The 27,239-nt window shown below is 42.8% G+C and overlaps 1 protein-coding gene across 1 annotated transcript in view; it reads right to left on the bottom strand.

Moving 5' to 3' along the window:
• ndrg4 (NDRG family member 4) overlaps nt 1–27,239 on the bottom strand; it is a 50,121-nt gene continuing 22,882 nt past the window's right edge. Inside the window, exons 2-18 of the mRNA XM_070830137.1 lie at nt 26,889–26,979; nt 24,675–24,851; nt 20,829–20,867; nt 11,995–12,100; nt 8,690–8,810; nt 8,468–8,530; nt 7,705–7,765; nt 6,516–6,602; nt 6,360–6,416; nt 5,973–6,076; nt 5,818–5,874; nt 5,102–5,153; nt 3,686–3,733; nt 2,329–2,364; nt 2,148–2,199; nt 1,876–1,914; nt 1–170 (exon numbers count right to left, since the gene is read on the bottom strand). Coding sequence (XP_070686238.1) covers nt 16–170; nt 1,876–1,914; nt 2,148–2,199; nt 2,329–2,364; nt 3,686–3,733; nt 5,102–5,153; nt 5,818–5,874; nt 5,973–6,076; nt 6,360–6,416; nt 6,516–6,602; nt 7,705–7,765; nt 8,468–8,530; nt 8,690–8,810; nt 11,995–12,100; nt 20,829–20,867; nt 24,675–24,851; nt 26,889–26,966 — 1,332 coding nt within the window. The 5' untranslated portion in view covers nt 26,967–26,979 and the 3' untranslated portion in view covers nt 1–15. The remainder of the gene's footprint in view (nt 171–1,875; nt 1,915–2,147; nt 2,200–2,328; nt 2,365–3,685; nt 3,734–5,101; nt 5,154–5,817; nt 5,875–5,972; nt 6,077–6,359; nt 6,417–6,515; nt 6,603–7,704; nt 7,766–8,467; nt 8,531–8,689; nt 8,811–11,994; nt 12,101–20,828; nt 20,868–24,674; nt 24,852–26,888; nt 26,980–27,239) is intronic.

Here is a 27,239-nt window from a genome sequence, read left to right as displayed (position 1 = left end):
CTATGGCTGGCCGACTCAACAGGACACCTCCATGGTGTGGGTGACCGCGCCGACCCCCTCGGTGCTGTCGGACTGGGTGCAGGTACGAGAGCGGGACCCGTCAATGGAGCTGGCGCTGGTCAGGGAGGCGGTCCTGGAGCGAGCCAGGCGGGTCATACTGGCAGAGGGCACTAAGAGGAGGAAGGTTGGAGGGGGGGAAAGAATTCAGCATTACATTTTGCAAATAATAAAGAAAACTGTGATAAGTTGATGTTGGGGGGGGGGGTTTATGGGGGTACATGCTAATGTGGAGGACTGAAGAATATCCCTTTAGTGGCTTGTGAGAGACGGCAGCTGAGTGGCTCACACAGAGACACGTTATCAGCACCATGCACAGGAAGACCTCCAGGCTCACTTTGTGTTAGACAGAGCTTAACTCTAATAGGAGTGACTTCATTAATACGGGACTGCATTGTATCATTTATCAGTTATTTATCAATCAATTGATTGCATTTGTGCAAGTGAACTAGGAGCCTTGAGTTGACACTGTTTAGTCAATGGCTGCCTCCAAGGTCAAACTGTTTATTCATCCTGTTTCTTAATCCGTTCAGCCTCACTAGGTTTAAGTGACTTTAAGTGTGTGCCTAGTGTTACCCTGCCTTAAAGCTGCATCATAGATTTTTGGCCACTCAGGGGCAGCACAACAAGCTGTGAACGATACACGGACATACAACATTATCACCTTATAAAGTTGTTATAACAAACAGATTAGCAAACAGTTGTGTATTTGCAGTTTTCAACATACAAACAGCAACATTAGCATTCAATTGGAATTGTGCTTCTGGCCACCTGTCAAATTAAGTCCAATATTCACTCTGCTTTTAGCTCTGAAACATCAGGCTCTTAAGCTGCCAAATGCTAAACTATGTTCACAAGATAGAAACAAACTTTGTTTTGTTTGTAAGTCGGTACTGTCAGTTTATCAGAGCTTTTTGTGATGCTGGAAGTGAATAAGGCTGATGAGAGGAGAGTTTTGCAGGCCAGAAATCCGAAACAACTCAGGTTATCATTGAAAAACTGTTTTTTATATATATACATGCATGTTGGCAATAGTGATTAAGGCCACAAAATAATGACTACTTACAGGTTTAATGCAAAAAAAAAAAAATGGCACCAACTTTAAAACTCCTATATCAGTCCAACTAATTGCTGTTTGAATCCTGTTTGCTTCTTGTAAAAATGTCAAGCTCTGCTCTCATTTAGGATGCAGAGTCTCTGCAATTAAAGCCCAAACCCCAGAGCCCTGGAGGATCATTGAGGATTTGAGTCTTAAAGGTATACCGTATAATGTTTAATATTTCATATCATGCTTATGAGGGTTTAGCTCACCACTTTAGCACAGAATTTTGAGTCGTGTATAGTCAGCAGTAATGTAATTTTAAGTAGCTAAAGTTGTCATTTGATGGTAGGAGCTACATTTAGTGTCCTGTTGGGTATTCTCCTTTACAGCCTCAACTGTTCCAGGTTAATGTTAGTAGTTAAAGACATGGTCATTTGTTACAAACACAGTCCAAAAGGCTATGCTCAAAGCTAGCTGAAGGCCATGCAAAGAGCAGTTTTGGAGATGTAATGGCAAAGGAATGGGGGGGAGGGGAAGTGAGGGCAGTTTATTTTTCCATGGAAGGAAAAATTGTTGTTGATAAAACAAAGATGGGGGTTTAATGTCCTCGGGATAAAAACAACACACCAGAAATGACAGCAAAAGTAAAACAAATTCCATAACAGCCCAAAATATTCTACTTATAACCAAATGAAATTAAAACAAATTTCAAAATGCCAATGTCATCAAATAGGGCAGCAATAAGAGGTCAGAGGTGAACGGGGAGGAGGAAGTACCTGGCCCTCCACTCAACCTCCGATCCTTCACATAAGCGACTGAAAGATTGGGGCAAGGGAGACAGAGGGCAAGATTAACACAAGTCATGACCCTCTGAGTGAAAAACATGACACCACAACACACTGAGACACTATTGCAACAACATTTCACCTGAAATAGCTCGATAGATAAATAAATAATAGACAAATAAAGACACAAACATACTGTGCATGTAAAACATACTAACTCACTGAAGTACAGAGTCAACTACAGTCTTTTTATTGATACTCACTGTAGCCCATTCCCTGCAGGAAATACTTGAAGGCTTCAGTCAGCTTCCCAGGCTGGAAAACAGAACATTAGAGTTTTCGTTTCACTGGATTTGGAACAAACGACATCAATTGTGGATGATACATTCGTCACTTGTCTGGATTTGGGCTTCATTTGACTACGCATGGCTGTTAGAGTGTTACCTGTGTGAGCTGGGGAAGTCCACCAGAGTCAGCCATCTAGCATGAGAGGAGAGAGCAGTAGTTAACCAAACTGTGAGCAGCTCACAACTAAAGGAACTAGAGCAACTTTACAACAATATTTTTTTCTGTTATCGCATCATAATTGGTGTAAATAAGATTTTTGTACAATTCAGCTGTAAAATGGTTTTACAGCACATTTAAAGATCTGAAGATAACAAGTTTGGGTGTCCCAGTGCCCCGGGAGCCTAACTGCAATGTCTCCAGTTGCACTGTGTTACTTCTGCATTATAGAATTCAGATTAATTTTCTCTTTGGCCCAATGCTTTAACTGTTACTATGATTTATTGATTATTGTGAAATCACCTTTGTCATTTAATGTCTTTGTATATACACTGTTGCCCATAAAGTTGGAATCAAATGTTTTTTTACCTCTTCTCATGAAATGATTGTGACAATGTGATTTATTCTTGATAAATAAAGTGTGTATCTTCTCAACTTTATTGATCAAACTCTTCCAAACATATCACAGTGAAACTTAAACCACAATGAACCTTTGCAAACTGTGGATTCAGGCTTTAACAAGATTGGGGGTATTGAACAATTATTCCAACTTTATGGGCAACAGTGTATTTTGCTAGATCATGTTTTAAATATTAGTTTAGTTTCTTCTTTCAAAAGCTGTGGGGGGGGGGGGGGGGGGGGGGGGGGCAGTGTATATAAGTGTATAGTTTCTTCACTTTTCCTGTCACATCCACCTTCTGCTATTTCAGTTCATGCTGTTGTGTATGACTTGTTTTGTTGTTCTTCTTTCAAAGTTTAGTTCAGTTAAAATAAGAATGTGAAATTGCTGTTTGCCTCTAAATGATCCTTTCTTTCTCTCTTGGATCTGACCTGGTCCTCACTTTCCCAGAGTCTAGAACAGGAAGTCCATCCAGTGCACTGCTGAAAGGGTCCATTACCACAACAAAAGTCCAATTACATCAAATGTTTCTGTCTAAATGTATCTACCTCAGTAAAGGACTGCAGGAAAGCAGCAGTCTTTCATGTGTATTGGTATAAAAGCAGAGCCGAGGGAGGGAGGATAATATTCAAGGGAAAAAACTATACATTTCCGACATTAAAGTCATTCATTTACAAGAGAGAACTCTTGCCATGTAATATGCCTTTAGTCGATGACCTAATTAAATTATACTTTGAAATGTGATTTTAGCAATAAATGATGATGATGCATTAAAGTGACATCATATTTTGTCTAAATTAGGATTATTGTGACATAATTAACATAAAAGTTGATCGAAATTGAACTTGTGCAGCTAATCAACCTTTTTTCCGCTGTGGGTCAGATGAGGACGGTTACCTTTAGGAAGGTGGTGTTGGTTGGGTCCAGTTTGGAGTTGCACTCGACCTTGAGGACAAAAAACAGCTGATTGAACTGAATGAGCCAAAAACAAACTGTAGTGTTCACTTTATGGAGCGTCAGAGACGGTGAGGACTTGGAGGAACTGCAGACGTACTTGAACGTATAGTTTATATATGGAGACTAAATGAGTCTGTGTATGTTAGTGACCCAGATACCGCAGTGTGCTGCAGAGATGAGTCACTCCAGCAGCCTCAGAGCACAGCCGCAGTGTGCTCACACACACACACACACACACACAGTAGACACATGTGCACCGAGACATGACCACACGCACTTATGGACACACACGAACACACATGTTTGTGACACAGCCAGTGTCAAACACACAGAACATCCTTTTGCTCTCTGCTGCATTTAATCTTTAATCCATCGCAGAGATTACCAAATTACACACTTAAGTGCCCAAACATGTTAAATATGAAGACTCAGGGGACATGCACGAATTACTGTTTTGTCTCATGAAGTGTTTTCTTTGTAATGAAGCTTTGTACAAATAAGTTTCATCTTCCGACACATTATCAGGCGTTAATTACAACTGGCATGCAGATTTATAATTGCAAATGATTTCCTATTATATCTAAATGTGAGTCAAAGACGTATGCATGTATCACCATATTCCACTCCTCTGTTTCTCTGCTCACTCTGTTATATTGTAAGCGGGTATGAAATATTAACATGACCTCCAACTGTCACATCCGATAAAACAACCTTTATTTAAATCTCTCCCTACCACACACTGCTTCTCTCTCTTCCTCTGTCACTTTCCACCCCTCCATTTTTCTCTCTGTCCAAGATGTTTTATAAGAACATCCCTCCCACACCCTCCCTCTGTATAACTCTGTCCCATTCCTCCATCTGACAGAGGAGTCATTTGATTTCAGTTTGAACATGCAGAAGATTAACTGGTGCAGAAGCATGAATATCTGGGCCACTTCAAAGTAGGAAACCCCAGAGACAGAGTAAAGCCATCTGGCCCCTGGAGAACTGACACACACACACACACACACACACACACACCTATAGTATCAAAGACACCATTGCACACAAAGGCAGATGGACAGACAAAGAGAGAACAGACGCACAGTTTCCCTTGTGGGGGGGGGCAGCAGGGTTGCAGAGATAGTAAACCAGGTCTCTGCTGGCTGACCTGTTTCTGTTTTACTGAATGAGGACAAACAGTCACTAACTGGATTTACATGCCAAGTACAAAACGCTGAACAGGGTAAGAACAGGGGTGGGGGGGGGGTCACCATCTAGAGCTTTGTATTTCTTTGAGGCAGGACTGAGAAGCGGAAGAAAGAAGACAGCTGATGGAGCAGAGCTACTGCAGGATGAGAAAGATGATGAACTCACCACTCCCTCCTCAGCAGGGGCGTTGTCTCCCACAACCAGCATCACGGGACACCTACGGGGGCATTTCCAATATTTAGACAAATAGCAGGAGATGACTTCATTTTCACCTCAATCAAAATTGTGCTTTTATTTTGAAGGTTAGGCCTGCAACACAATTTCAGTACAGATTTTTTCAGTACAGGTATGATTCTGCTAATTCGTCTTTTGATTATTTAATTCATTGTTTAGTTTATAGAATCACATGAATCAAATTGCTTTGTCCCACCAACAGTCCAAGACCACAACATTTAACAGTATTTAAAGTGATGTTGATCTCACAGTTGAGGAGCCAAAAACAGCAAATATTGATTAGTGATTGATTATCGCAGTTGTTGAGCTTCTGGAGAGAGGACATTAAAATGTGAATAGTATATGCACATGAACAAGCACATGAACAACTTTATGCCATGTTGCCTGCAGCCACGGCTTCCCACTCAGCAAAAAGCCCTCCGAATGACATGTCTCCAGCTCTCAGGCTGAGAGTCAGGAGTGGTCAGCTGGTGAGGATAGAGGTGCAGTTTTCTCTGGTCATGTAGCACCACTTTGAAAAATATTTGAGCCTTTCTACTGCATAGACAGCCCAGTTTTATAGACAAGATCCTCCCTCCAGTGGTGAAATACCTCATTGATGCCAGTTTATCAACCTCAGCTGTATGAAACTGTGTCTGCAGACTCACTTCAGGGTCTTGGCGTTGATCACAGTCCCACTGCGATTCATCTCCAGGTCCCTCCGACTGAAAGAGATGACACATCGTGAACGTTAAGATAAGGTGCTTGTGTGTATTTGTGTGTGTGTGCATGTGTGTAAGAGTAAGAAACCGTGTTTTTCCACCTGTTGTACATGTTCCAGAAGAGCTGCAGGTTGAACTGGTTGACGGTGTTGTTAATCTGTTGCCTGTAGCTCTGCACCAGCTCTGTGTTGTTCATCAGCTCCTCCTGCAGGCAAACACACAAACCAGGTCAGATCCTTTGCAAGAATTAATTTCACGCCAAGTTGTCAGGTGAAGCAAGATTTGCCACATTTAGAAGATAATGTGAAAAGAATTCAACCATTTCTGATTTGATACTAGTGAGGCATTAGACTTATCAAATATCTGGCTTTAACAGATAAATATAATATGGTAGCTAATGTCCCTGATTTGTCATTTTCCACACAAGAAAATTAAGAAAGCTGAAGTGGTAGTTACTGTCCACTCTTATTCCCTGCCCATGGGCTTACCTGGCTGAAAAGATGTGGCAGCACAGTATCAGGCAGAGCGCTGGTCAGACCTGACAGCTAGGGGGGGGGGGCAAAGACACTGTTATTGTAAGTAGTTCTGGATTTGTAAGCATGTGTGCCTTCCCAGAACACTAGTGCGCAGCAGTAGACAGATACCTTTGTAGCAGCCCAGTCAATCCAGCCTTTGCCATTGGGGTCGATGTTGAGCAGAACCAAACCCTCCACCAGGTCAGGGAAGATCAGCTGAGAGCAGAGCACGTAAAGACACGTAAGAATACTCTTGGATTCAGAGGTAGCACGCTCATCCACTGCTTAGAACACATTATGAATACCATGAATATCTGAATGTTTCATCCAGCACAAGGATCATTCTAAACAGGTCATCTGGGTACAGTACAGTACAGTACAGTACAGTACAGTACAGTACAGTACAGTACAGGTCAGTACAGTACAGAACAGGTCAGTACAGTACAGTACAGTACAGGTCAGTACAGTACAGTACAGTACAGTACAGGTCAGTACAGTACAGAACAGGTCAGTACAGTACAGTACAGTACAGTACAGGTCAGTACAGTACAGTACAGTACAGTACAGTACAGTACAGGTCAGTACAGGCCAGTACAGTACAGTACAGGTCAGTACAGTACAGTACAGTACAGGTCAGTACAGTACAGTACAGTACAGTACAGTACAGTACAGGTCAGTACAGGCCAGTACAGTACAGTACAGTACAGTACAGTACAGTACAGTACAGGTCAGTACAGTACAGTACAGTACAGTACAGGTCAGTACAGGTCAGTACAGTACAGTACAGTACAGTACAGGTCAGTACAGTACAGAACAGGTCAGTACAGGTCAGTACAGTACAGTACAGTACAGGTCAGTACAGGTCAGTACAGTACAGGTCAGTACAGGTCAGTACAGTACAGTACAGTACAGGTCAGTACAGTACAGAACAGTACAGGTCAGTACAGTACAGAACAGGTCAGTACAGTACAGGTCAGTACAGGTCAGTACAGTACAGTACAGTACAGGTCAGTACAGTACAGAACAGGTCAGTACAGGTCAGTACAGTACAGTACAGTACAGGTCAGTACAGGTCAGTACAGTACAGTACAGTACAGGTCAGTACAGTACAGAACAGGTCAGTACAGTACAGTACAGGTCAGTACAGGCCAGTACAGGTCAGTACAGTACAGAACAGGTCAGTACAGGTCAGTACAGTACAGTACAGGTCAGTACAGGTCAGTACAGTACAGAACAGTACAGTACAGAACAGGTCAGTACAGTACAGTACAGTACAGTACAGGTCAGTACAAGGTGGGAGAATCAGGAAATGACTTACAGCAAACTTGGCCAGAATGTAGGCTCCAGCTCCAACTCCGATCCCAACGATGCTTTTAAATCTAAAAAACATCATTGGACCATTAGAGGCCATGTTTAAAAGATACATAATTATTCACTATTGTAAATCTTGTGCCTATACGATGTTACAGAATGGTATTGTTGGGAACACAAACTGAATTTCATGTTTGTGCAGAGCCGAGTATCCCTCCTCTGTTGGTCTTCCAAGGTTTTTTCTGTTTTTCTTGTTAAAGAGGTTTTTAGGGGAGTTTTTCCGTTTCAAGGGCCAAAGGACAGAGGGTGTAAAGCCTACACAGGCACATTTGTGATTATGTGTTACACAGAAAGAAAATGACTTGAGTTGACTTGTGCATTTCAGCTGTAGCTGGTACTGTAAGATCAGGCTCTAATTACATCCTGCATCCTGCAAGAAATGTCTGATGTTTTTCGATCTGCAATCTACAGAAACTGCTCAGGATGAGGCTGGCTGGTAGACTAACCATGGCCATGAAGCTACGCTGTGCTATGCTTCAGAAAATACGCTTAATTACATAGTTGTAATTATTTTGAATGTAGTAATAAAATATATAAAACCACTGGTGTAAATAGGACAAACTGTGTATGTAATACACAATCTGTTCAACTCAAGCTCTTAGAATAAAAAAGGGACATGATGTTCCTGTTCCTCTTATTAGAATATTAGCTGTGTGGGCTCCGTGAACAAAAGTGAAATATTATGTGATTTTCAAACAAAGAGCACCAACCCAAAGTGCTGCACCACAGTGGGCAGCATCCCAGCCAGCTGGTCCATAGTCGGGTACTGGTACCTGTGGAGAGGATGGACACTAAGATCACTACACTGAAAGCATTTGTAATAATTAACACTTTAAACTGAATAAACTGAGATCATCTTAATTAATTAATCATGATTAATGTATATTGTAATGATGTGTGTGTGTGTGTGTGTGTGTGTGTGTGTTCTGTACCCCTGTGGCATCTGTGATGCTCCAATCTGTTGTCCAGGAGCGTCGACGTGGCAAACCACAAAGTGCTTGGTGATCTCCTGCATATCCTCGTTGTTGAAGAAAGTGTTGAAGCACAGCTTGTCTGTAGGAGAGCGACAGAGGAGAGGAAATAAGCAGAGGCAGCGTGTGGAGAAAGGATGGAGAGATGGAGGGGAAGGAACGAGAGGGGGAGGTAGGAAGAAAGCAAAGGGCAGGCCAAGGACGGGGACAGGATGGAGTGATGAGAGCAAAGGAATGTGATCACATTAAACATGCACCGCTCTCAGAGAGGACCTTGAAGGACGCCATCTGTACAATTGATCCTGTGCCAGACGGAGAAGGCCAAGAATCCTCCCAACAAACCTGATATGCTATACAACCCTCATTCACCTCTAATCTAATAGTGAACTGCCACTATGAAATATTCTACAACATGAATACATGCAAACTCTGCTCAGCGCTTTAACATTAATGAAAAAGGACCAAAAGAAATGAAAAATGTGCCTGAAAGATTCTTGTATTTCTTCTTCTCCAGAGTCAGATGAACAGCTCAATAATATAGGAGGATTTATATCTACCTAACATCCCTAAAGCCTCTAAAAAGGCTTTCTTTGTTCATCAACATTGATGATGTCCCCAGAGGCTCTTCCCAACTTGAATTCATTGCATTTTGGTGCTGGGCTAAAGAGTTAGAGGACATATTTCATTGTGGAACACTGTATTTAAAACGTGTTTCATGAAGAATGTAAGTATTTAAAGTTGCAAAGCTCTGTCCTTTACGCCTCTCACCAATCTTATCTTAGTGGAATTTGGTGGACAGGTGTAGCATGGGCCACGGATTCAGATCCAGATCCAGATCCAGATCCAGATCCAGATCCCAGAATAGAATAGAGTAGAATGAGTGTTGTTCTCCAAGCTAGTTTCCTCCTACTTACATTTTTTTGAGTTAAACTATAAAACTGTTTCTGTGATGATTTGTTCATCAGGTAATTATTCTGACAAACGTGCCAACAAACACATTGTATTTAGACATCAAACACCCAAAACACTGCAAGCTGTGCTCGTGCAGAAAACTCCGAACATGCATTCTGAAATAGCTCCATGTATAATAGATGTCGGCTCTCTGTTTGCCCTCCTCCCACTGACTCTGCAGTTGGCCTACTTTCTGTCCATGTTTGTCAGAGTCGGTGAAACCACGCAGCAACATTGCTTCGTCCTCAGGCTCTGGCTGAGCGGTGTTAATTAAAAGGAGCAATTAGCATGGCAGCTGGGTTAGAGATGAAAAGCAGGGGAGGCAGGGAAGGTGACCGCTTCGTCTTCGCTGCAGTGCTGGCCCCAGTTTGTGACCCAATCACCATGTTATCAGGAGCATTAAATGGGCCGTTATCACTTGCTCCCACCAGCTTAACAGTAATGTAACTGTAATAATGTAAAACAGTTGCATTTTGGTCGGGTTTGGGCACCAAAACTATGAGGTTAGGTTTAGGGGTCAAAATAATTATGTCAGTATGTTACAGACAGCTTAAGTTATGTTATGAGATGTAAGTGATGTCAAATAATAATGATCTCAAATAACTCAACCTTGACTTCATACGACACACTAATAGCAGCCTCTTGGCTGCAGGGCCTGTGTATGATCCTCCAACTACCCCGACTTGATAATGGCTATTCAATAGGCTGATAACATGGAGATTGGCTGCATTATACACAAAAATACAGATGCTATGTGAGGACAGAGGTGAGAAGTCTCCCTCACTTATTCATCGGTGTGTGCAGCCTTTGGTCAGCACTCACAGTCTGCACTCTCACTGACTCTATGACCTATTTTCTACCTTCTCCTCTCCCTTTCTTTCCTGCAACAAGTCCTGATCCTCGATCTCTTTTCTATTTAAATGACTCTGCCTGCCTTTCTTTTTTCTCTCTCTCACACATCTAATCCCTTTCTTCTCATTTAATACTCTATCCTTTTCCCGCTCCCTCATGTTCTCTTGCTCTCTATACTTCTGTGTTTTTAATCAAGGAAGTGGTGGGCCGCTGTGCCATCTGCTAATTGGGAGTCATTTCAAATGGAACAATAATCGCCCCACCAATTCTCCTTTATGGTTTTTTTTCAAGCCGCTCGCTTTCCTCCTGCAGCCTGTATGATTGTGCACCACAGTTGAGCAATTTAGTGCCTGGCTATGAATACTAATAACCTTGTGGTTCTGCAGCAGCAGCAAATTACAAGTTCTGCTCAGGTCAGATCATATTCTACAGTAACTTGTGTATTACTGCCATGTGATTTTCTTACATCTTTGTTTTTCATTACTGTTTTTCTTCATTGCGTTTTTTGCTTTGTGTTTTTGTTTTCACATGAGATGGAAGAGGACCAATAACAGACAACAAAAGCCAGATATCTGCAGCAAAACCAGCAGTCAGCAGAGCCACAGATCAGCCGGTCCATGACACACTATCCTCCAAACCCCCACCATCCCTATCCCACCCATCAAGGCAGCGCCGCAGCGCCGCTGGCCCCGCCCCACCTCCTTCCGCAGGATGCGATGTTTTTCTGACCTACATTTCATCGATGCCTCTCACACTCACCCTTTCATTTGCCTCTTCATCTCTTTTCTATTTCCATAACCGCTCATCACACTTTACGAACCTCCGCATCCTTTCTTGTCCTTCCAATGGTTTTTAATTCTGTTTTCATCTTCTCTGCTTCTCTCTATCCTTCCTCTCCTGCACTCTGTATTATCATCCCTCCCTTCATTAAATGATCACTCAGCCTGGAATAAATCCTGGCATGTAGGGGATGCTGTGACTTCGTGGAATGACATGAACATCATGACATTCAGCACTCAGCTCTCAGACTTCAACATTGAGCTTACGATTTTTCATGCACAGTTACATATGTCTATGAAAAGCAATCTTAGTGGTTTGATGACTTAAAGTCTTATAAGGCTGATGTAATTTTATCCTATATATTTAACCCCTTCAGCTGTTCAGGTACAAGAAAATATTTTTCTTGAAAAAAAACGACAGTTAAAACGACTCTATATAAACCTTAACAAATAATCTCATGACTGATTCTTCACTCATTTCTTTTAATTATCAGTAAAGTCGTGACTCTGGTGACATGGACCACCTGCTGGAGATGATAACAAAAGCTAGTGTGTGTGTGAATGTATGTGTGAATGCAAGCAGGAAGCATAGAGGCCAATTATCACCTCTGATCTGTGCAGAAACACCTTAAAAAAGCCTGGAACATCTGTCAACACACACTCATTTTTTTTGTGGATACTCACGGTTCAGTCCCACATCATGGTAGGTGAGGATAGCAGGCTTGTTTCCTTTGGGTGCCCCACGGATCACCACATGCAGCATCCCAAAAGGAGTCTCGACATCATGTTCCTGAGAAACACACAAACACACTCTCACTCACCTGGTGGTTCACACACAGTCGGCTGCTTTTGTAAGAACATTTTGCACCTGCATCCTCCGAGGGGAAACAGATGCAGAGAGGAGAGGAGAGAAGACAGACGCTGCTCTGCCGTGATCCTTAAATCTCCGGGGTTTCACTTTGTGAGGCACGACACATCAATATTTCTGAAACACTGCACTGTATAAGACTTCAGTAATATCCTCCTTAACCATTAACAGCCAATCTATGCAGGGTTGTTCCTCATTATTACTCAGCATTACAGCTGTCACAGCACTATGACGGAGGTGCAGCAGACCAGTTAGATAGCAAGCAGGTGTGTAATTAGAGTGAACTATGACCAGAGACTCCTAACAGTAAATTTTCAGACATGGCTTGGCATGACAGGCCATACAATACTTGAGTACTAATTAGTAGCGAAAATCCAAAATATGTATGTTAGTAAAAGAGGAGGCAAGAATTAAGTATAAACCACTTTCTGCCCAAAAGAAAAGGGAGATTTGAATTCCTTATAATGTAATAAACTGTTACTGGGTGGGACAGCTGAGGAGCATATAGTAAATAACAAAAGATATAAACTCCTGGTGAGTGGAGATGGAGCAGAATTCAAGGTTGAAGGTACATCTGGATTCACTTCTGTTTATGACTCAGGTGGACTTTGGATTATTTAAAATGAGTGATGAATGCATGAAACTAAGTTTCCCAAACAGTCTGTATCCACAGCCACTAAAATCATTTTTTCTTTCTAATGTGGATTTGAGTTTTGATGGATAAACAAGGGACTGATCGACAAAGAGCTACATTTGCCAACCTACATTTCAGAACTCCTCTTCTTCTTATACAAGAATAAAATATAACGGTTCATGTGGAGAGTTTGTAGCTGAGCAGAGGATACTGCATATTTACTTGATTTCAAACTCAGCCCTTTTTATCCTTGGCATCCTACCTGAGAACATAACAGACAATTCAAATCACCTGATTAGCTTTTAACAGCATGTGATCACAGTCTCCTGGTTAGATTTTTGAATAATTTTGAAATGAATTAGAATAAATGAAAGTAGAAATCCCGGGTGGCTCGTACTGGCTCCAAACATTTGGCTTGTTGTGTATCCAAATCTCTCTTGTTATGACCCACATTTTGTCAGCATGCGCTGGTCAGAGCCAGCCAGGCTCAAAATGGAGGTAGGAGATATGTGTTGAAATGAGCCGCGCAATGATGGCACACACACACACACACACACACAAATGCACACACACACAGCAGAGTCGTGTTTCAGGATTATCATACCTGGTTTAAGCAATGAAATGCATTGAAGCCTTTATTAATTCATGCTGACGCTCCTGTTAGTATACACCAATGTGAAGCAAACAAACAGAGATCCAGTACACAGTGACACGCCGTCATGATTGTCCTCCCCTCAGCGTGTTTTCACACCACAAACTATTCACACACAGAGAACAGCTGACTGAATATCCTCTGCCAATCTGCCGCTGTCAATCTGCAGCATCTTTCAATAGCCCACTGCTATTTCACCATAATGCATATTCTCTATGGAGTGATTTAAATAACTCCCAATGACTCGTAGTACAGAAACAAACAACACGTATGGATGGAGCTAAATGCCCGAATTCAGCAGAGAGTCATGCAGCCAGGAGTTACAGCATGAGTTAATCCAGTCAGATTATCTCTCTATTATTTCAGTGTCAACATTGGTGTTATCTGCAATCAGCGTTCTAATTTGAGGCAGTTACTGCATCGCAGGCTTTGTCTGCACGGTTTTGTTTCCAACGACTGGGTTCTGTTAAGCATGAGGAGCTCCTGATGACCTTCAGACGTCCAGGAGGAAAACACAGAGAGGACTTTACAATATCTCCCGGTGGATGTGAAAATGCAGCTCTCAAAATAAGACACGGCTTCGTGATTAGAGGGATTTATCAGATTGATTTATGACCTAAGGCCCAGAAAATAGCAAAAAACCTTGGATGCGTTACAGTGCAACAAGGAGCGCATAAAGAAAAGCTGTTCAGATCAAACGGTCGGTGCCATTACTCTGTCCTGTCGTCCTGTCCTCACACACACACCTTAACTCATCCACTTCAAGGTTGTCAAAATGGATGATACTGCAGAAGGATTAACACTTCCTCTACACACACACACACACACACACACACAGGCTTGTGTGTTTATCCGCAGAGGTATGCGCATCGGCACATTGCACAGCATACATAGTATGTTGGCCAGCTTAAGTGTGTCAGTGGGCCAGTCGGAGAATGACCCATCATTTCACACTGACGCTGCATTTCCTCCCTCTGAATGTACACCATGAAGACAAAACATGCTGCACACACTGTCATTGTGGCACAGCGGCATTTGAATGGTTCAGAATGATTTTGTTTATTTAAGCATTTCTTCATTTATTTGCAAAGAAATATACCAAATGTAACATTTAGAGGCAAAGAGAATTTTTTTGTTTTTTTTGCAACCTGCAAAAACCAACAGATATACTCTGAGGTATTTGACACCAGATCCAAATACAGTGACTCACATACACTGTATGAATAAATCACACACACACACACACACACACACACCGATACAGTATACATCCTTCCATCCCTGCCACTCACCCCGTCCCAGCACTCAGGCATGGCTCCACAGTAACTGGGCTCTCAGCCGATGAAGAAGAGGAGGAGGAGGAGGGTGCAGACAGGCAGACGAGCAGCCAGGCCTCTCCTGTGTTAAGGGACTAGGTCCTGGTGACTCGCTGTAGGATGGAGAGCTGGATGGTCGATGTTGCAGGCTGCTGCAGTGTCTTTGTCTGCACGCTTCTACTCCCATCCAGACTCTTAAGCTCAGAGCTGCAGCCCCCCTTCCTCTCCCCTCCCTCCCTCCCTCCCTCCCTCCCCTCCTCCTCCTCACACTCCAAAAGCAACCGAGACAGGGTGTGGAGCAAGCTGGATATGATTTGCTCAGACTGCTGCCTCCCCTGCACAGGATTGGTCAGATATCTTGTCAGTCTTTAGCCTGAAAGCTCTCTCTCTCTTTCTCTTTCTCTCTGTCTGTCTGCATCTCTCTCTCACTCTCACTCTCTCTCTCACTCTCTCTTTCTCTTTCTCTCTCTCTCTCTCTGTCTGTCTGCATCTCTCTCTCTCTCTGTCTCTCTCTTTCTCTTTCTCTTTCTCTCTCTCACTCTCTCTGTCTCTCTCTCTCTCATCAGCACCACTGCTCTCGTTTTGATCTGTTTCTGCTGTCTTTCAGTTTCCCCCTTGTGATGGTTTTGGCTTTTGGCAAAAAACAAAAACAAAAGAAAAACAGCTGCTGTTCATCGATGATCTACTTTTAGTATTATTATCTGTATTCATCTGTTTGTGTGTGTTTTTCTTTTGTTTTGTCTACAACTGTCAACCAACCTCACCCTCAACATACCAATGGAGCCCCTGAAGTCCTGCAAGGTGAAGTGTTTTATCCTCGTGCCAACAAGTTATCATCACGTGGGAAACGTTAGCTATCTTGTGCGCACGAGATCATTTTCTATAAATTCATATGCAGCTCCACATAAAATGTGAATGTCGATCTTCCATTGAACACCTAATATTGTCTCCTCATTCTGTGCTGTCATTATACAGACTACTTAAAATGAGCTCTAACTTTAACAGCTACATTCTAATGCTGCTTTCTTGTCTATGCACACAATAAGAATAATCAGTGTTGTAATGTGAAATAGTATAACACCATGAAAGTGTTCATACTAAGTAGAGACACATATGAATGTATAGCACAATATGAATTTGTGTGCAGAAGATAAAAAAAAATGGTAACAGAAAATCCTTTTAACTAAATGCAGCACAGTAAAGAGAAAATAGAAGGAAGTTTAGGGAGAGGTTTGGACTGACAAGTTTCTTAGCTGGCTAGTGTGTTAGCGGTTAGCTTGCCTGCCACGGTGGTTCCTTAACTACCCCTGCAACTAGTCACTATGTCACTTCATCTCATGAAGCCTTCACACTGGCTCCCAGTCTGTTTTACATGATTTTATCGTTGGACAGTTTTAATTGAGGAGCGAGCATCAAAGGATGATGGTGGAATTTAGTTACCACTTTACACATTTAAATAGAATCCTTCATTTTGAAATAAAAAAAAAAAACCTATGTAACATGGTGTTCTTCTTCTCTCACTTTATCATTTCACATGTCATTAGGAGTTGCCAATATTTTCCTGCAGCTGAGGAGGCAGACATGCCAAACTCAGCAAAATAAACTAAGCTGATGCTCCTACTAGAATGTTTCAGAGCATTCATAAGCATATCTCCAGTTACAACAGAACATGTCATCGAGGTTTGCTTAAAGGGTGAGATACGTGCATGTTCACATGACTGGAATGGTGCCATAGTGACCGTCATGCTGACTGCAGCGCACACACACACACACACACACACACACACACACACACACACACACACACACACAAGAATCTCCCTCTCTTTGCTCCCTGGTGTCATTTAGCTGCCCTTTGTCCTGCCTCTTCAACCCCATCCCTGCCCCCCTTTTCTCTCCCTCTATCCCCTCCTCTCTGTCTCCATCTATCCCCCCTTTCCTGTTGACAGAACACTCAGCATGCTGACTCAACTTTAAATGCCAACTCTTTGCTTTCCATTCCCCTCTCTCTCCGACTTTGTCCCCTCTTCCTCCACAGAGGAGATTAACTCTCTCCCTGCTGACTCTGCATCACTCCATCTACTTTAAACCTACAGTCTCTGCCAGCAAGAATCAGATGAACTGTGATGGCCACAGGGGGCTTGGAATGGATGTTGATACCAGAAAGATGTTTAAGCCTAGATTTAACTTAACAGAGTAGGTGAAACTGTGGATAACAGACCACTAACATTGTCAGTTTCATTTCAAAACATTCTTGAGATTGAATTATGGAATTGTGATTGAAAATGATCACAGGATTTTCTCCATTTAGGCAGCTACGTATGAAATGAGGAGCGGGGTACAGACGTCTCATGAACTCACTTCTTTTTAAATCCCACATATTTTTTTTATTTTGTAGCATTCAGCTCCAACTGACGCTGGCTCAACTGGCTTAAGGCAATAAGGCAGAATTCCCACAGCTCCCCCTGGAGCCACACATGCCTTTATGTGAGTCATACTTACCAACACCTGTAAACAGCACATCAGCACTAAGAGCTGAAGAGCGTAAAGACTGGAAGCAGGGGAAACAGACAGCTTCACTCACTAAAATTCAAGAACACATACATCTACCAACACCTTTACAGCTCACTGTATTATATACCATTGTCTGGGTGAATTCATTATTAATTCATTAATGTGCTGGCTACATTAAATGAGTAACCATAGCAACAGCAACACAGTCAAACGCTCTTTTTACCACACGCTGTAATCCTCTGAACACTGTGACGGACAAGAGGGCGGACGTACACCGCCCCTCTGAACAACAGACTGTACACAGTCCATGCTCTACCATCCTGTAGTGTGAACTAGGCTCCTCTCATCCCACATTCAACTCGACGTCTGTTTGTGAAAATCTGGATATGGATTTGTGCGCAGTGACATGCCTGGTTAGCTGGCTACTCTTGTCGTTAACATACTGCCAAATTATATTTAGTGTTTATCAACTGTACGCGGTGTTACTGACTTTAAATCCAGCATAACATTGGCTTTCTAGCTCATAGCTGAGCCAGAGGCTTCTACGAGCCGTTGTATCTAAGGTTCATCCTATTTACTGGATCAGTAACCAGCATTTCTACTGCATAAGAACCTTATGGGGGATTATTGCTATTAGTCAAACCCTGAGGTGTTACCAGAAAAAAGGGGTTATGTCCTGTGGAAAACTAAAATTAATAACTCATTTATCTATCTATCTATTTATTTTGGAAAGAGACAAAAGCATAAGCAGAATACTGGCCTAAGCAGGGTAAGTAATTGACTTCACACGTCGTCCGTTCATGATAATATGACACCTGTTCGGACATTGTTCCTTACAGATTTGTTTCATTTGTGCACAAAGTGGAACAGAAAAATGACAAGCTACATGTTGTAAGCATGACTTCCTATTTGATATTCCTATTCCTTACGTACACTCTGAATAAAGAAATATAGACACTAATACAGTGTGCAGTGTTTCTGCAGTGAGACAGAAACCGAGACGAGAGTGTGAGATAAACACACGACTGCAGAGTCTCACAACCTTGATTGTCGAGACACATCAGCTGCTGTTATGCGCCTCCATGATTACCAAATATTAAGATGTCTCCATGTTTGTCTTTGTGTAACCATGGGTGCTGTTGAAATGACCTCTTTCATTAAGTTTTTAAATGTGATGATTGTTTCAAGAAAATCTAATTTTCCTCAATAATACGCCAACAGACCGTCGGCTCTCAAACTGCATATGAGGAAACGATTTTAAGACACTCAAGATGAGCACGAGCTATACTATCTTTTAAGGTGGAGAGACAGAAAGCAAAAAGACCAGACAGCTCCATTTCTTACACATTCTCACCTGAGGTCTCCTGGGATTTATGGAAATTGGATTATTTCCTATGAGGCTCTTGTGCTTCATCAATCATAAAAAGTCATTTGAATTTCTCTTCACTGAATCTCAGATAAACATAAATTTGCCTGGCTGTGAAGACTACTCTGGGAGATTTACACTTTTCAGATGTAGCACACTATTTTAGCATCTCATCTTGATCTTAACTAAGAAACCTTTACTGATGATGCATTCTACTGTGTTTTCCATACAATGTTTGACTAACAACTTATGATCTCTTGGTTGGAAATGCGTGCTTCCACACATGCAGTTCCCTGACATAACCAGGAACAATTTCACTTCGATGTTGCAATCTTCTGCAGGATAAAACATTTTATTTCGGTCAAGTTTTATGAATATCCAAAGACCGAAGCCACCAGTGTCTGAGAGCTCTAATGAGAAGAATAGCAAAAAAATATATAGTGGGTAGCACGTAGCCTAAAACATGAAGTAGTCTGAGTGAATATTACAGGTTCCCAAATGTTCGGCTCATTAAAGAAAAGAGTTTGCCTTATTCGGTGCAGGGCCGACATGTCCCGTGAAGCTAAACACACACGGACGGCATTATTTACTTCAAGATTTAGAGGCAGAATCCTCCATCTCACAGGTAGCCAGCAGTCAGAAACCACGTAGCTCTTCAGATGCAGCCTTTTTATTCTGACACTCTGAAGTGTCAGACTCCAGCGTGGAGGAGAGGTGTTTTATGAGAACTGTCTCATCGCTCCTGTCTGACACTCAGCACACGTCTGACTAAAATAGCATAAGCTGTTACATGTGTGAAGCTTAAAAAAAAAAAAAAAAGAAAACACTTGAGAACTTTTCAAACTGATGGTGTAATGCTAGTTTATCCTGGAGAGTTCAGGTGCTCTCTGCTCGAGTTTAACGCTGGTGTAAAAGAGACAATTTAACACACTCTCACGGTGCAACAGTGCTATGGATCAAGATGGAACTGATGCCACATAAAGCTGTTTACAGGTCGGCAGTGGTTTGGTTTAGAGCTGGTCATAATTCTATACTCAGTAACATTGTTTGGTGGGTAGGTACTAGCTTACAGTAGCCATGGCAGCAACCAACATGTGCAGCTATCCTGTATCAGAAATACAGCTCCTCACATATTAAATGCTCACAGGCTGATGTTAGAATAACAGTAACTGAAAATGACGACGTATGGCTAAAGAGCATAGCCTGACCAAGTAGCCCACAGTTTAAACTATTTAACATAAAGCTTGGGGTGTCCTTAATTAGCCACAGCAACCCTGAACTAAAGTGACATAAAGAAAATGCTACAAGACAGGCCTTCATTTTATGGTGGTCTTTCGTATATAACGTTTCAATTTAATAGCAAAGATAAGATATGAGTCAGTTAGACCTTTAACAGAGACATCTAGGTACTGTTATTTTGTTCTCAGACAACATCAATGTGCACAGCTTAACTCCAGTGCAGAAGAACCGCTCCCAAAGCAGATAAATGAGCTTTCAAAGCTGTTAATCTCAGCCCAGCAATCAATGCATCATTAATCAGACGAGCTGTCATTTTCCATCCATCCCTTCATTATCTCGGCTCATCCTGCGCAGGGGTCGCTCTGGGCCGGGCTCACCCCAGCAGTTTATGGGTGACAGGCAGGGACACCCCGCACAGGCGACCAGTCTATCATGGAGCTGACACAGAAGTAGGACATTCAAACTGACAACCACACCAACGGGCAATTTAGCATTACCTGTCCCTAACCGGCATGTCTTTGGGTTGCTGGCCGGCACAAGGAGAACATGTCCCTTCCTCACAGAAAGGCCTTAAATTAGTAGATTCAAACCCTGGGCCTTCCACGGACTCCACCAGCCCTGCCACTGTCTTTTTGCTTTTTGCTTCATCTTTCTCAAAGTCATAGCTGAGGCACCACTTCCTTGAGGTAGTTATCATCTGTGTTATATTTAACCTTGTGAAATTACAGATCTATCTTCCACCTCTCTCTTTTTCCTCTCTCTGTTGACTCGGGCAGGCATCACTGTTTACGCAAGTGAGCAAGCATGACAAAGAAAGAAAGACGGCAGACGCCGAGAACACAAAAGATGAGAACACGCCGATAAGAAAAGAGGAGAAAGCAGGCAAGGCTCACTGTCAACATTACAGCGGCACACGCATCAGCTCATACCTTCCAATCCCCAGCTGGCATCAGTTGTTCGCAGCTCTCCTGCAGAGAAGACAAGCAGAGGTAGAAGACAGAAAAAATTAAAATAGAGACGAGATAAGTACGCACACATACATATCCCTCATGAATTTAAGATTGCATCCACAGTTGGAGCTGAAGGCTGCCAGACTTACAGCGGCACAGGCTGGGCACTGCATGTCCCAACCACAGACAGAGGAAAACAGTTTCCCAGAAGCACATTCACACTACAGTATATCATGTTCAACTGCCTCTGAAAATACACGGAAGAGTACGGGATGTTTTAAATTTACGGATAAATCGATCCCGCTGTGGGCACAGCGATTTAAGATTTTGGTTGTAGAATTTTACTGTATTCATTTGACCTCATGTAAAGAAGTACTCCAGCTATTTAGAAGTGCACTGCAATAGGAGGAGATATTCATAAGAGACACTGTTAGAATGGTAAATGGTCTGTATTTGTTTAAGTGGCTTTCTAGTCATTTCAACTGCTCAGAGAGCTTTTACATCACATCCTCATTCATTCAGGAGGAGACTGTTCTTTCACACACAGTCACACACTGACGCTGCTTCAGGAACAGGTTGGGGTTCAGTGTCTTGCTCAAGGACACTTGCTGACTCATAGCTGGGGATCGAACCACCGACCTTCCGATCGACGGATGACCCACTCTGCCTCTGAGCCGCAGCCGCCAGTCAAAACTGATGCAACAAAAGTCAAGATAGTTGGACTTGTAGTCCATATTATGGCTCGAGCTCCAAAAACATTGGATTGTACATTTCCCATAATGCATCAAGATAGTGGCTTTTATCAGACCATGGCAACCACCCATGACGTAACAATGCCACACCACCAGGTTGTAACACAGGCTTTCCGTTTTTGCTCTTTTTAAAAAAAAAATTTGTTTGAGAATTTTTTTTGTCTGACTTCGGAACGCTCCCTCCAGAACCATGGAAGACATGATACAACTGTAAACTGATATAAATGGGTTAAATTGGTGCAGTGCCCCTTTAAAAGCATTCTGGAGTTTCCAGATATTTGAATAGTATTTGTATAATAGATGAGTACATCTGTGGTTAGTGCCAAATACACTTATTATTCCAGTGTATCTCATTCTAGAGAGAGACAGCAAAGCTAATGTACTTAAGTGCATTTGGGAGACTGAGAACAGAGCAACAGTAAAAAGTGAGGGAAGATGGTGTTTGTATTAACACAGGATGAGACAGAGCACAGCAACCAGATTCCCCCTCAGCAAGTCACCTCACCACGTCTGTAAACAGAGATGAGCTGGGGCATACGATCAAGGCATGAAAATAACATTTTTGTCATCTGGCCATATAGTGGCGGGGGGTGGGGGGGGGAGTCAGGATCCCTGCGAGCCAGTCTGACTCCTTGACTGCCAAAATAGATTTAAAAATTCAGAGACACTGACTGATGAAAAGCTGGCTTCAGCAGGAGTGACAGCTGGGCCAGCGCCACTCAAAGCTTCCCAGTGTTTGAACACTCTGATCTCGATGTCAAGCAAATTATTTTTGGATGAAAGTCTTGAAGAAAAAAAATATGTTTTATCTTGCGCTGCTCACTTTTTGAGGAATCTGGTCAACACTCTTCATTTAAGAAGAGATGTGCTGACATAAAACAGGTTTTTCATCCATAACTAAATGCACACTGATGTGCAGGAAAATGACACGTGCTTCAGGGCAGCATTTGAACTCATTCCCACTGTGGTTTTTTTTGGTCATTTTTCAACACAGCAGTTGAAGTTCGCCGATCCTAACCTGTGTTATTTCAGCACATGTCGCTGAAGAGCTTGTTCCTGCTCTGCTCTGAGCATTTTTTTTAATTTATATATGTATATATAAGGGAGCAGAGCAGGAACATTTGGAAATCTGGACAAAAAAAGGGTGCGGACATGAGGTTAGACACCAGTAGACAGATGGTTTCCATACTGCTTCCTTGTTAAACATGCACAAGTATGGTCTTGGTTTGTGTGAGTTCATGTGGGGATTTCTGGAGATACTTCTGAAAGAAAATATGACAGTATTAAAGATGGATACCACACACATACAAAATCAAAAGGAAAAGATGTGGGTTAAGGTAAGGGGGAGAAGATTAAAGAGTTATTAGCAGTGAAGACTGGAAAAGAAAGGACAGGAACAGAGCAGACTAAGATCAGGGACACACCTGAAGAGAGAGAAAGATGTCACTAAAAACAAGTGGACATGAAGCTGCCCTATGAGGATATGAAACCTCAGATAATATCGAAGGAGCTGTTGACGTTTCCAATATGCTACTGTACCATCACCTGAGCATCTGAGGGCGTGGGGGTGGGGGGGTGGGGGGGGGGATACAATAAACTGATTTCTAAACAGTTACAACTAAAAGGGCAACTTCAGTCCCTGTGGGCTTCATGCATGTGGCTCGTTGTTCTCAGAGGGGAAAGTGATGACAGTGAGGTGGTCAGACCAGCAGGTGGCACTCTTCTCTTTCTTATAACTCCCACCCAGTGATGGAAGCGCAGCAGCTGAGCTCTGTGGACCTGCACCCTGGACTGTAGGTGGTGACATCTAGAGGAAATGTTGTTGGCTCAAATCAAAGACTTGGTCTCAGTGAGGGTCTGTGAGAGAGGGATTCTCCTCTGAAACCACTAACAAATGCTTACAGATGGCGTAAGAAGTCCTCCTGTGGCCAGGAGTCTGCTCAGGTGGACCTACAGGCTGTGTGCTGTGTGAGGCCTCACAGAGAGAGAGAGGGTGCTGTGAGGGTGCTGTGAGGGTGCTGGACCTTGTTGCGTTGCATTCGCTGCTGTGATGTGTTTCATCCGTCTCTGATGTCAGAAGCTGCTTGTGTGAATGTAGACTTTGGCCCAGATTTGAGGCTTTTCCAAAGGATCTCTCTGCTGACTTAATTCATCAGGTCCAGGAGGATGGGTGGGGGTGGGGGTGGGGGTGGGGGGGGCTGATTTAATTAAGGCAGATCCTGGAGCTGCTATATGATTGGAGATTTCCAGATGTTATTATTTGGTCACTGTGATGTATTATTACTTTAGATGCAGGTCACTGAACTATTGAGGCTTTTCATAGAACACAGTCTATTTCTGTGCAAAACAATGGGTACTAAGTGTTTATATAGAAGGGATCTATAAACACATGTAATAATATTGTCATGATATTGTAATATTATTATATTGCATGATTGTATCATAATATATTTACTCAAATACTGTACTTACATACAATTTGAAGGTATTTGTACTTCATTTAACAATTTGCATTTCATGCTACGTTTGTTCTTTACTTCTACATTATACTATATTTATTATGCAACCATATGTATTTGACAATTATAGTTACTATATTAAAGATTATTAAAGAACAGTGTGTAAAGTAGCTGCAGCTCCAACATTCAAATGTTGCTTACATATGAATGGATCACTACTAAGAGGTACTTTACTGTGGATACTGTACGTATACTAATGATACTTCTGTACATGTATTCACAGGAGATTTCAAAGGCAGGACTTTTACTGAGTACATGATCTAGCATTCCCATTGCTTTACCTCTGAGCAGGCAGTGGGTGTTTTGTAGTAGCAGTTCCCAGAGGGATTAATAGGACTGAATGCTCTTTGATTTTTATATAGTGACCAATCAATTTCCTGTGATTTTTGCTTCATAATTTAGTTCTATAATAAGAACTTGGTGCCTGCTGCTCCAGTTTTCTGCTCAGCTGCACTCCCTTTACTGTAGTAAGCCGTGTTCCATGTTGGCTGTGTGTGTTTGACTCAGTGTGCTGGCAGTCAGATGTTTCTTGTTCTGGTGGTTCTGGTAGTTACCGGGAGGACCCCGCAGGTCCGACGGCGGGTCTGGCGGAGCCAGTGCCGTGCGATGACATGCCAGCGGTGAGGGGGGCGGCTGGGGGGAGGGGGGTTGTTAAGGGGCGCGGGGCTGGCGGGGCTGGTGGGGCTGGCGGGGCACGGTAACCCCCCCGATGCCTCCTCTCCTTTATCCTGCTGTGTTGAGAAGACAGAGCAGCAACACACAGTAAACATCAATATGTGATGCACATCATTCATGATTCATTTTCTGATGCAATGTTTATGGAGGTCTCAGGAATGCATTCAGCGATCCTCTAAAGCCTCTGAGCTCCAGAGAAGAGAATCTCTGTTTGAGCATCAGTAGGAAGGACCAGCTGAAGGTCTGCAGCCCTCCTTTAACAGGAGTAGAGGAGCAGGTTGTGTGCAATGACCTGCTGGATCAGACCGTTCACATGCATATGCTGCATCCATGTCACATGGGAAACACTGAAGGCTGTAGCTGGTATGCCGCTCTAAGGGCTGTAGCCAGGTTCTGAGGCCGTCAGTCTAAACTCTGCCCAAGCTCCCAGCATGAAACGCTGATCAGACACCAAAAGGAACGTCTGTCAATTACATCTCTGGAAGTTATATTTCCTGATGGTTTAAGCACTCTCCTCAAAACATAGATATCAACTGTGTGTTTGTCTTAATGTTACTTTTCACAGAAACACGTGAAGCTGCGCCAGGAATGAAACATATTCTAAAATTAGATGTTTAAAATAGAATAAATGATGATCATTAACAGTGATATTTGCATCACTGTTATTTTATTTCCCATTTTAAGCGCTGAGCGTGACAAAGCTGACACCTTGAAGCTTCCAATAAGTTTGACCAAATAAAAACTTTCAAGTTGTTTGTCTTTAACCGTCAGAGCACCTCTGTGCTGCCCATATGAACTGAACGCAGCATTAGTTCAACATGACTTGCAGTGAGTCAGATGAGAGTTTTTTACGAGTGTTTTGTGCCAGGACATAATCACCCACTAACTCCTCTTAAAGGTCACTCACACACTGTTGCACAAAAGCAGAGCTGCAGACTTTACGTGGAGCCGGTAGAGGAGAGAGGCAAGAGCAGAAACTGAAAATGTTTCTTAGCTGAAGTCTTCTTCGACAGAACAATAAAACGTTGAGTTACACCGACACAAACATGTAACTGCATCGATGAGCAGCAGTCAATGGCCTCGATTATTTACAAGCAGCGAGTTTTAATGAGCAGGCCTAATGACCTTTTGCTAGATGAGCTGATCAATAGCAGAATTAGTCATTCCTATTGATGCACAGCGTATTAGGCTACTTCTGCTAAACCCCTGAATCAAAAACAGCCTGACCCACTGTCTCTCCTGGGTGCACACTGGCCGAGTGAGTCGTGGCCACCATGTTCCATCGGGGGCTTCATTCAGGAATAAGAGGCTTGGTGGCAACAGAGGAATGCTCCACTCTTATCGAGGGTCAGCTCAGTGTGTTGTTTTCAGGCTGTTTTGGGCAGTATTGATTTTGCTGCCTGTTTGCTTCCCAGACGAATGAAAACAGCCGGGGAATTCATTCAGACCTCCCATTCAGTTCTCTTCTTCTCAAGCGCCCTTTATCTACTTTTACTGCTTTTCTTCTCCATTCACACAGCTTCTAAGAATAATCCCCAACTCTTCTCACTAACACACGGCTGTTTTGGGAAGTTTAAGTTGAAAATGAGCCTTTTTCAGGCATAAATTTTGTCTCTTCAAGTCGCTTGTCCATCAAGTTGGCCTGTACGTCTGCACCGCTTCCATTGCTCTGCCACAAGTGGCTCTCTAACATTAAAGAGCCCCTGATTCAGCCACAACCTGTTGCTTAGGTAATTGGTAAGTGGACTGGAATAAGTGGCCTTTATGTAACCGCCCACTGCCTATTCCCTGCTCTGTTATGGCTTCTCTCTTTGTCCTCCGCCACTCTCTCTCTCTCGGCTTTCATCTTTTCGTAGTGTTGTTATCAAAGAGTCACGGTTGGATGGAGTTCATTAATATCCTCCTCTGCTGGTAAACAAGTACACTGTATAATTATAAGCCATCACAGCTAATGAGCACAAACATCACTGTCTTAATGTGCCAAGAGTTTGAGAGCGGCTCATTCTGCACACGCTAATGAGCATGTGAACACCCAGACAGGAGGGCTGATGGCACAGAGGGACACACACGGTAAGTAAACCAGGTCGACTGACCATGTCCGAGTCCACTCCACGCTGCTCCGGCAGCAGGGGCTTCTCCTCCGTGAACTGCTGCTCCTTCATCCCCGCCATCCTGGACAGCAACCTGCAATCACCATGGCAACAGGCACAAAAAAAAACAAAAAACACACACATACACACACGTCTAAGGTTACATTATCATTTCCTCATACAGAGTACTGTCTGTCTTTGAAAAAGCAGAATTAATTGGCATTTGCATTGTTGTCAGACTGTTACACGATGATGGCAACTCAGTTTAAGTCAAATGGAGTGAAACAGCCCTTTATGGAGTCATTTCACAAATCCACATTGTGAAATCATGAAAGGAATCATATTGTTGCTGTG

This window comes from Pempheris klunzingeri, chromosome 5 (assembly GCF_042242105.1).
Source record: "Pempheris klunzingeri isolate RE-2024b chromosome 5, fPemKlu1.hap1, whole genome shotgun sequence".
In the NCBI taxonomy this organism is placed as follows: Eukaryota; Metazoa; Chordata; class Actinopteri; order Acropomatiformes; family Pempheridae; genus Pempheris; species Pempheris klunzingeri.
Note: the sequence above shows the minus strand (reverse complement) of the source record. Positions and strands in the feature narration are given on the sequence as shown.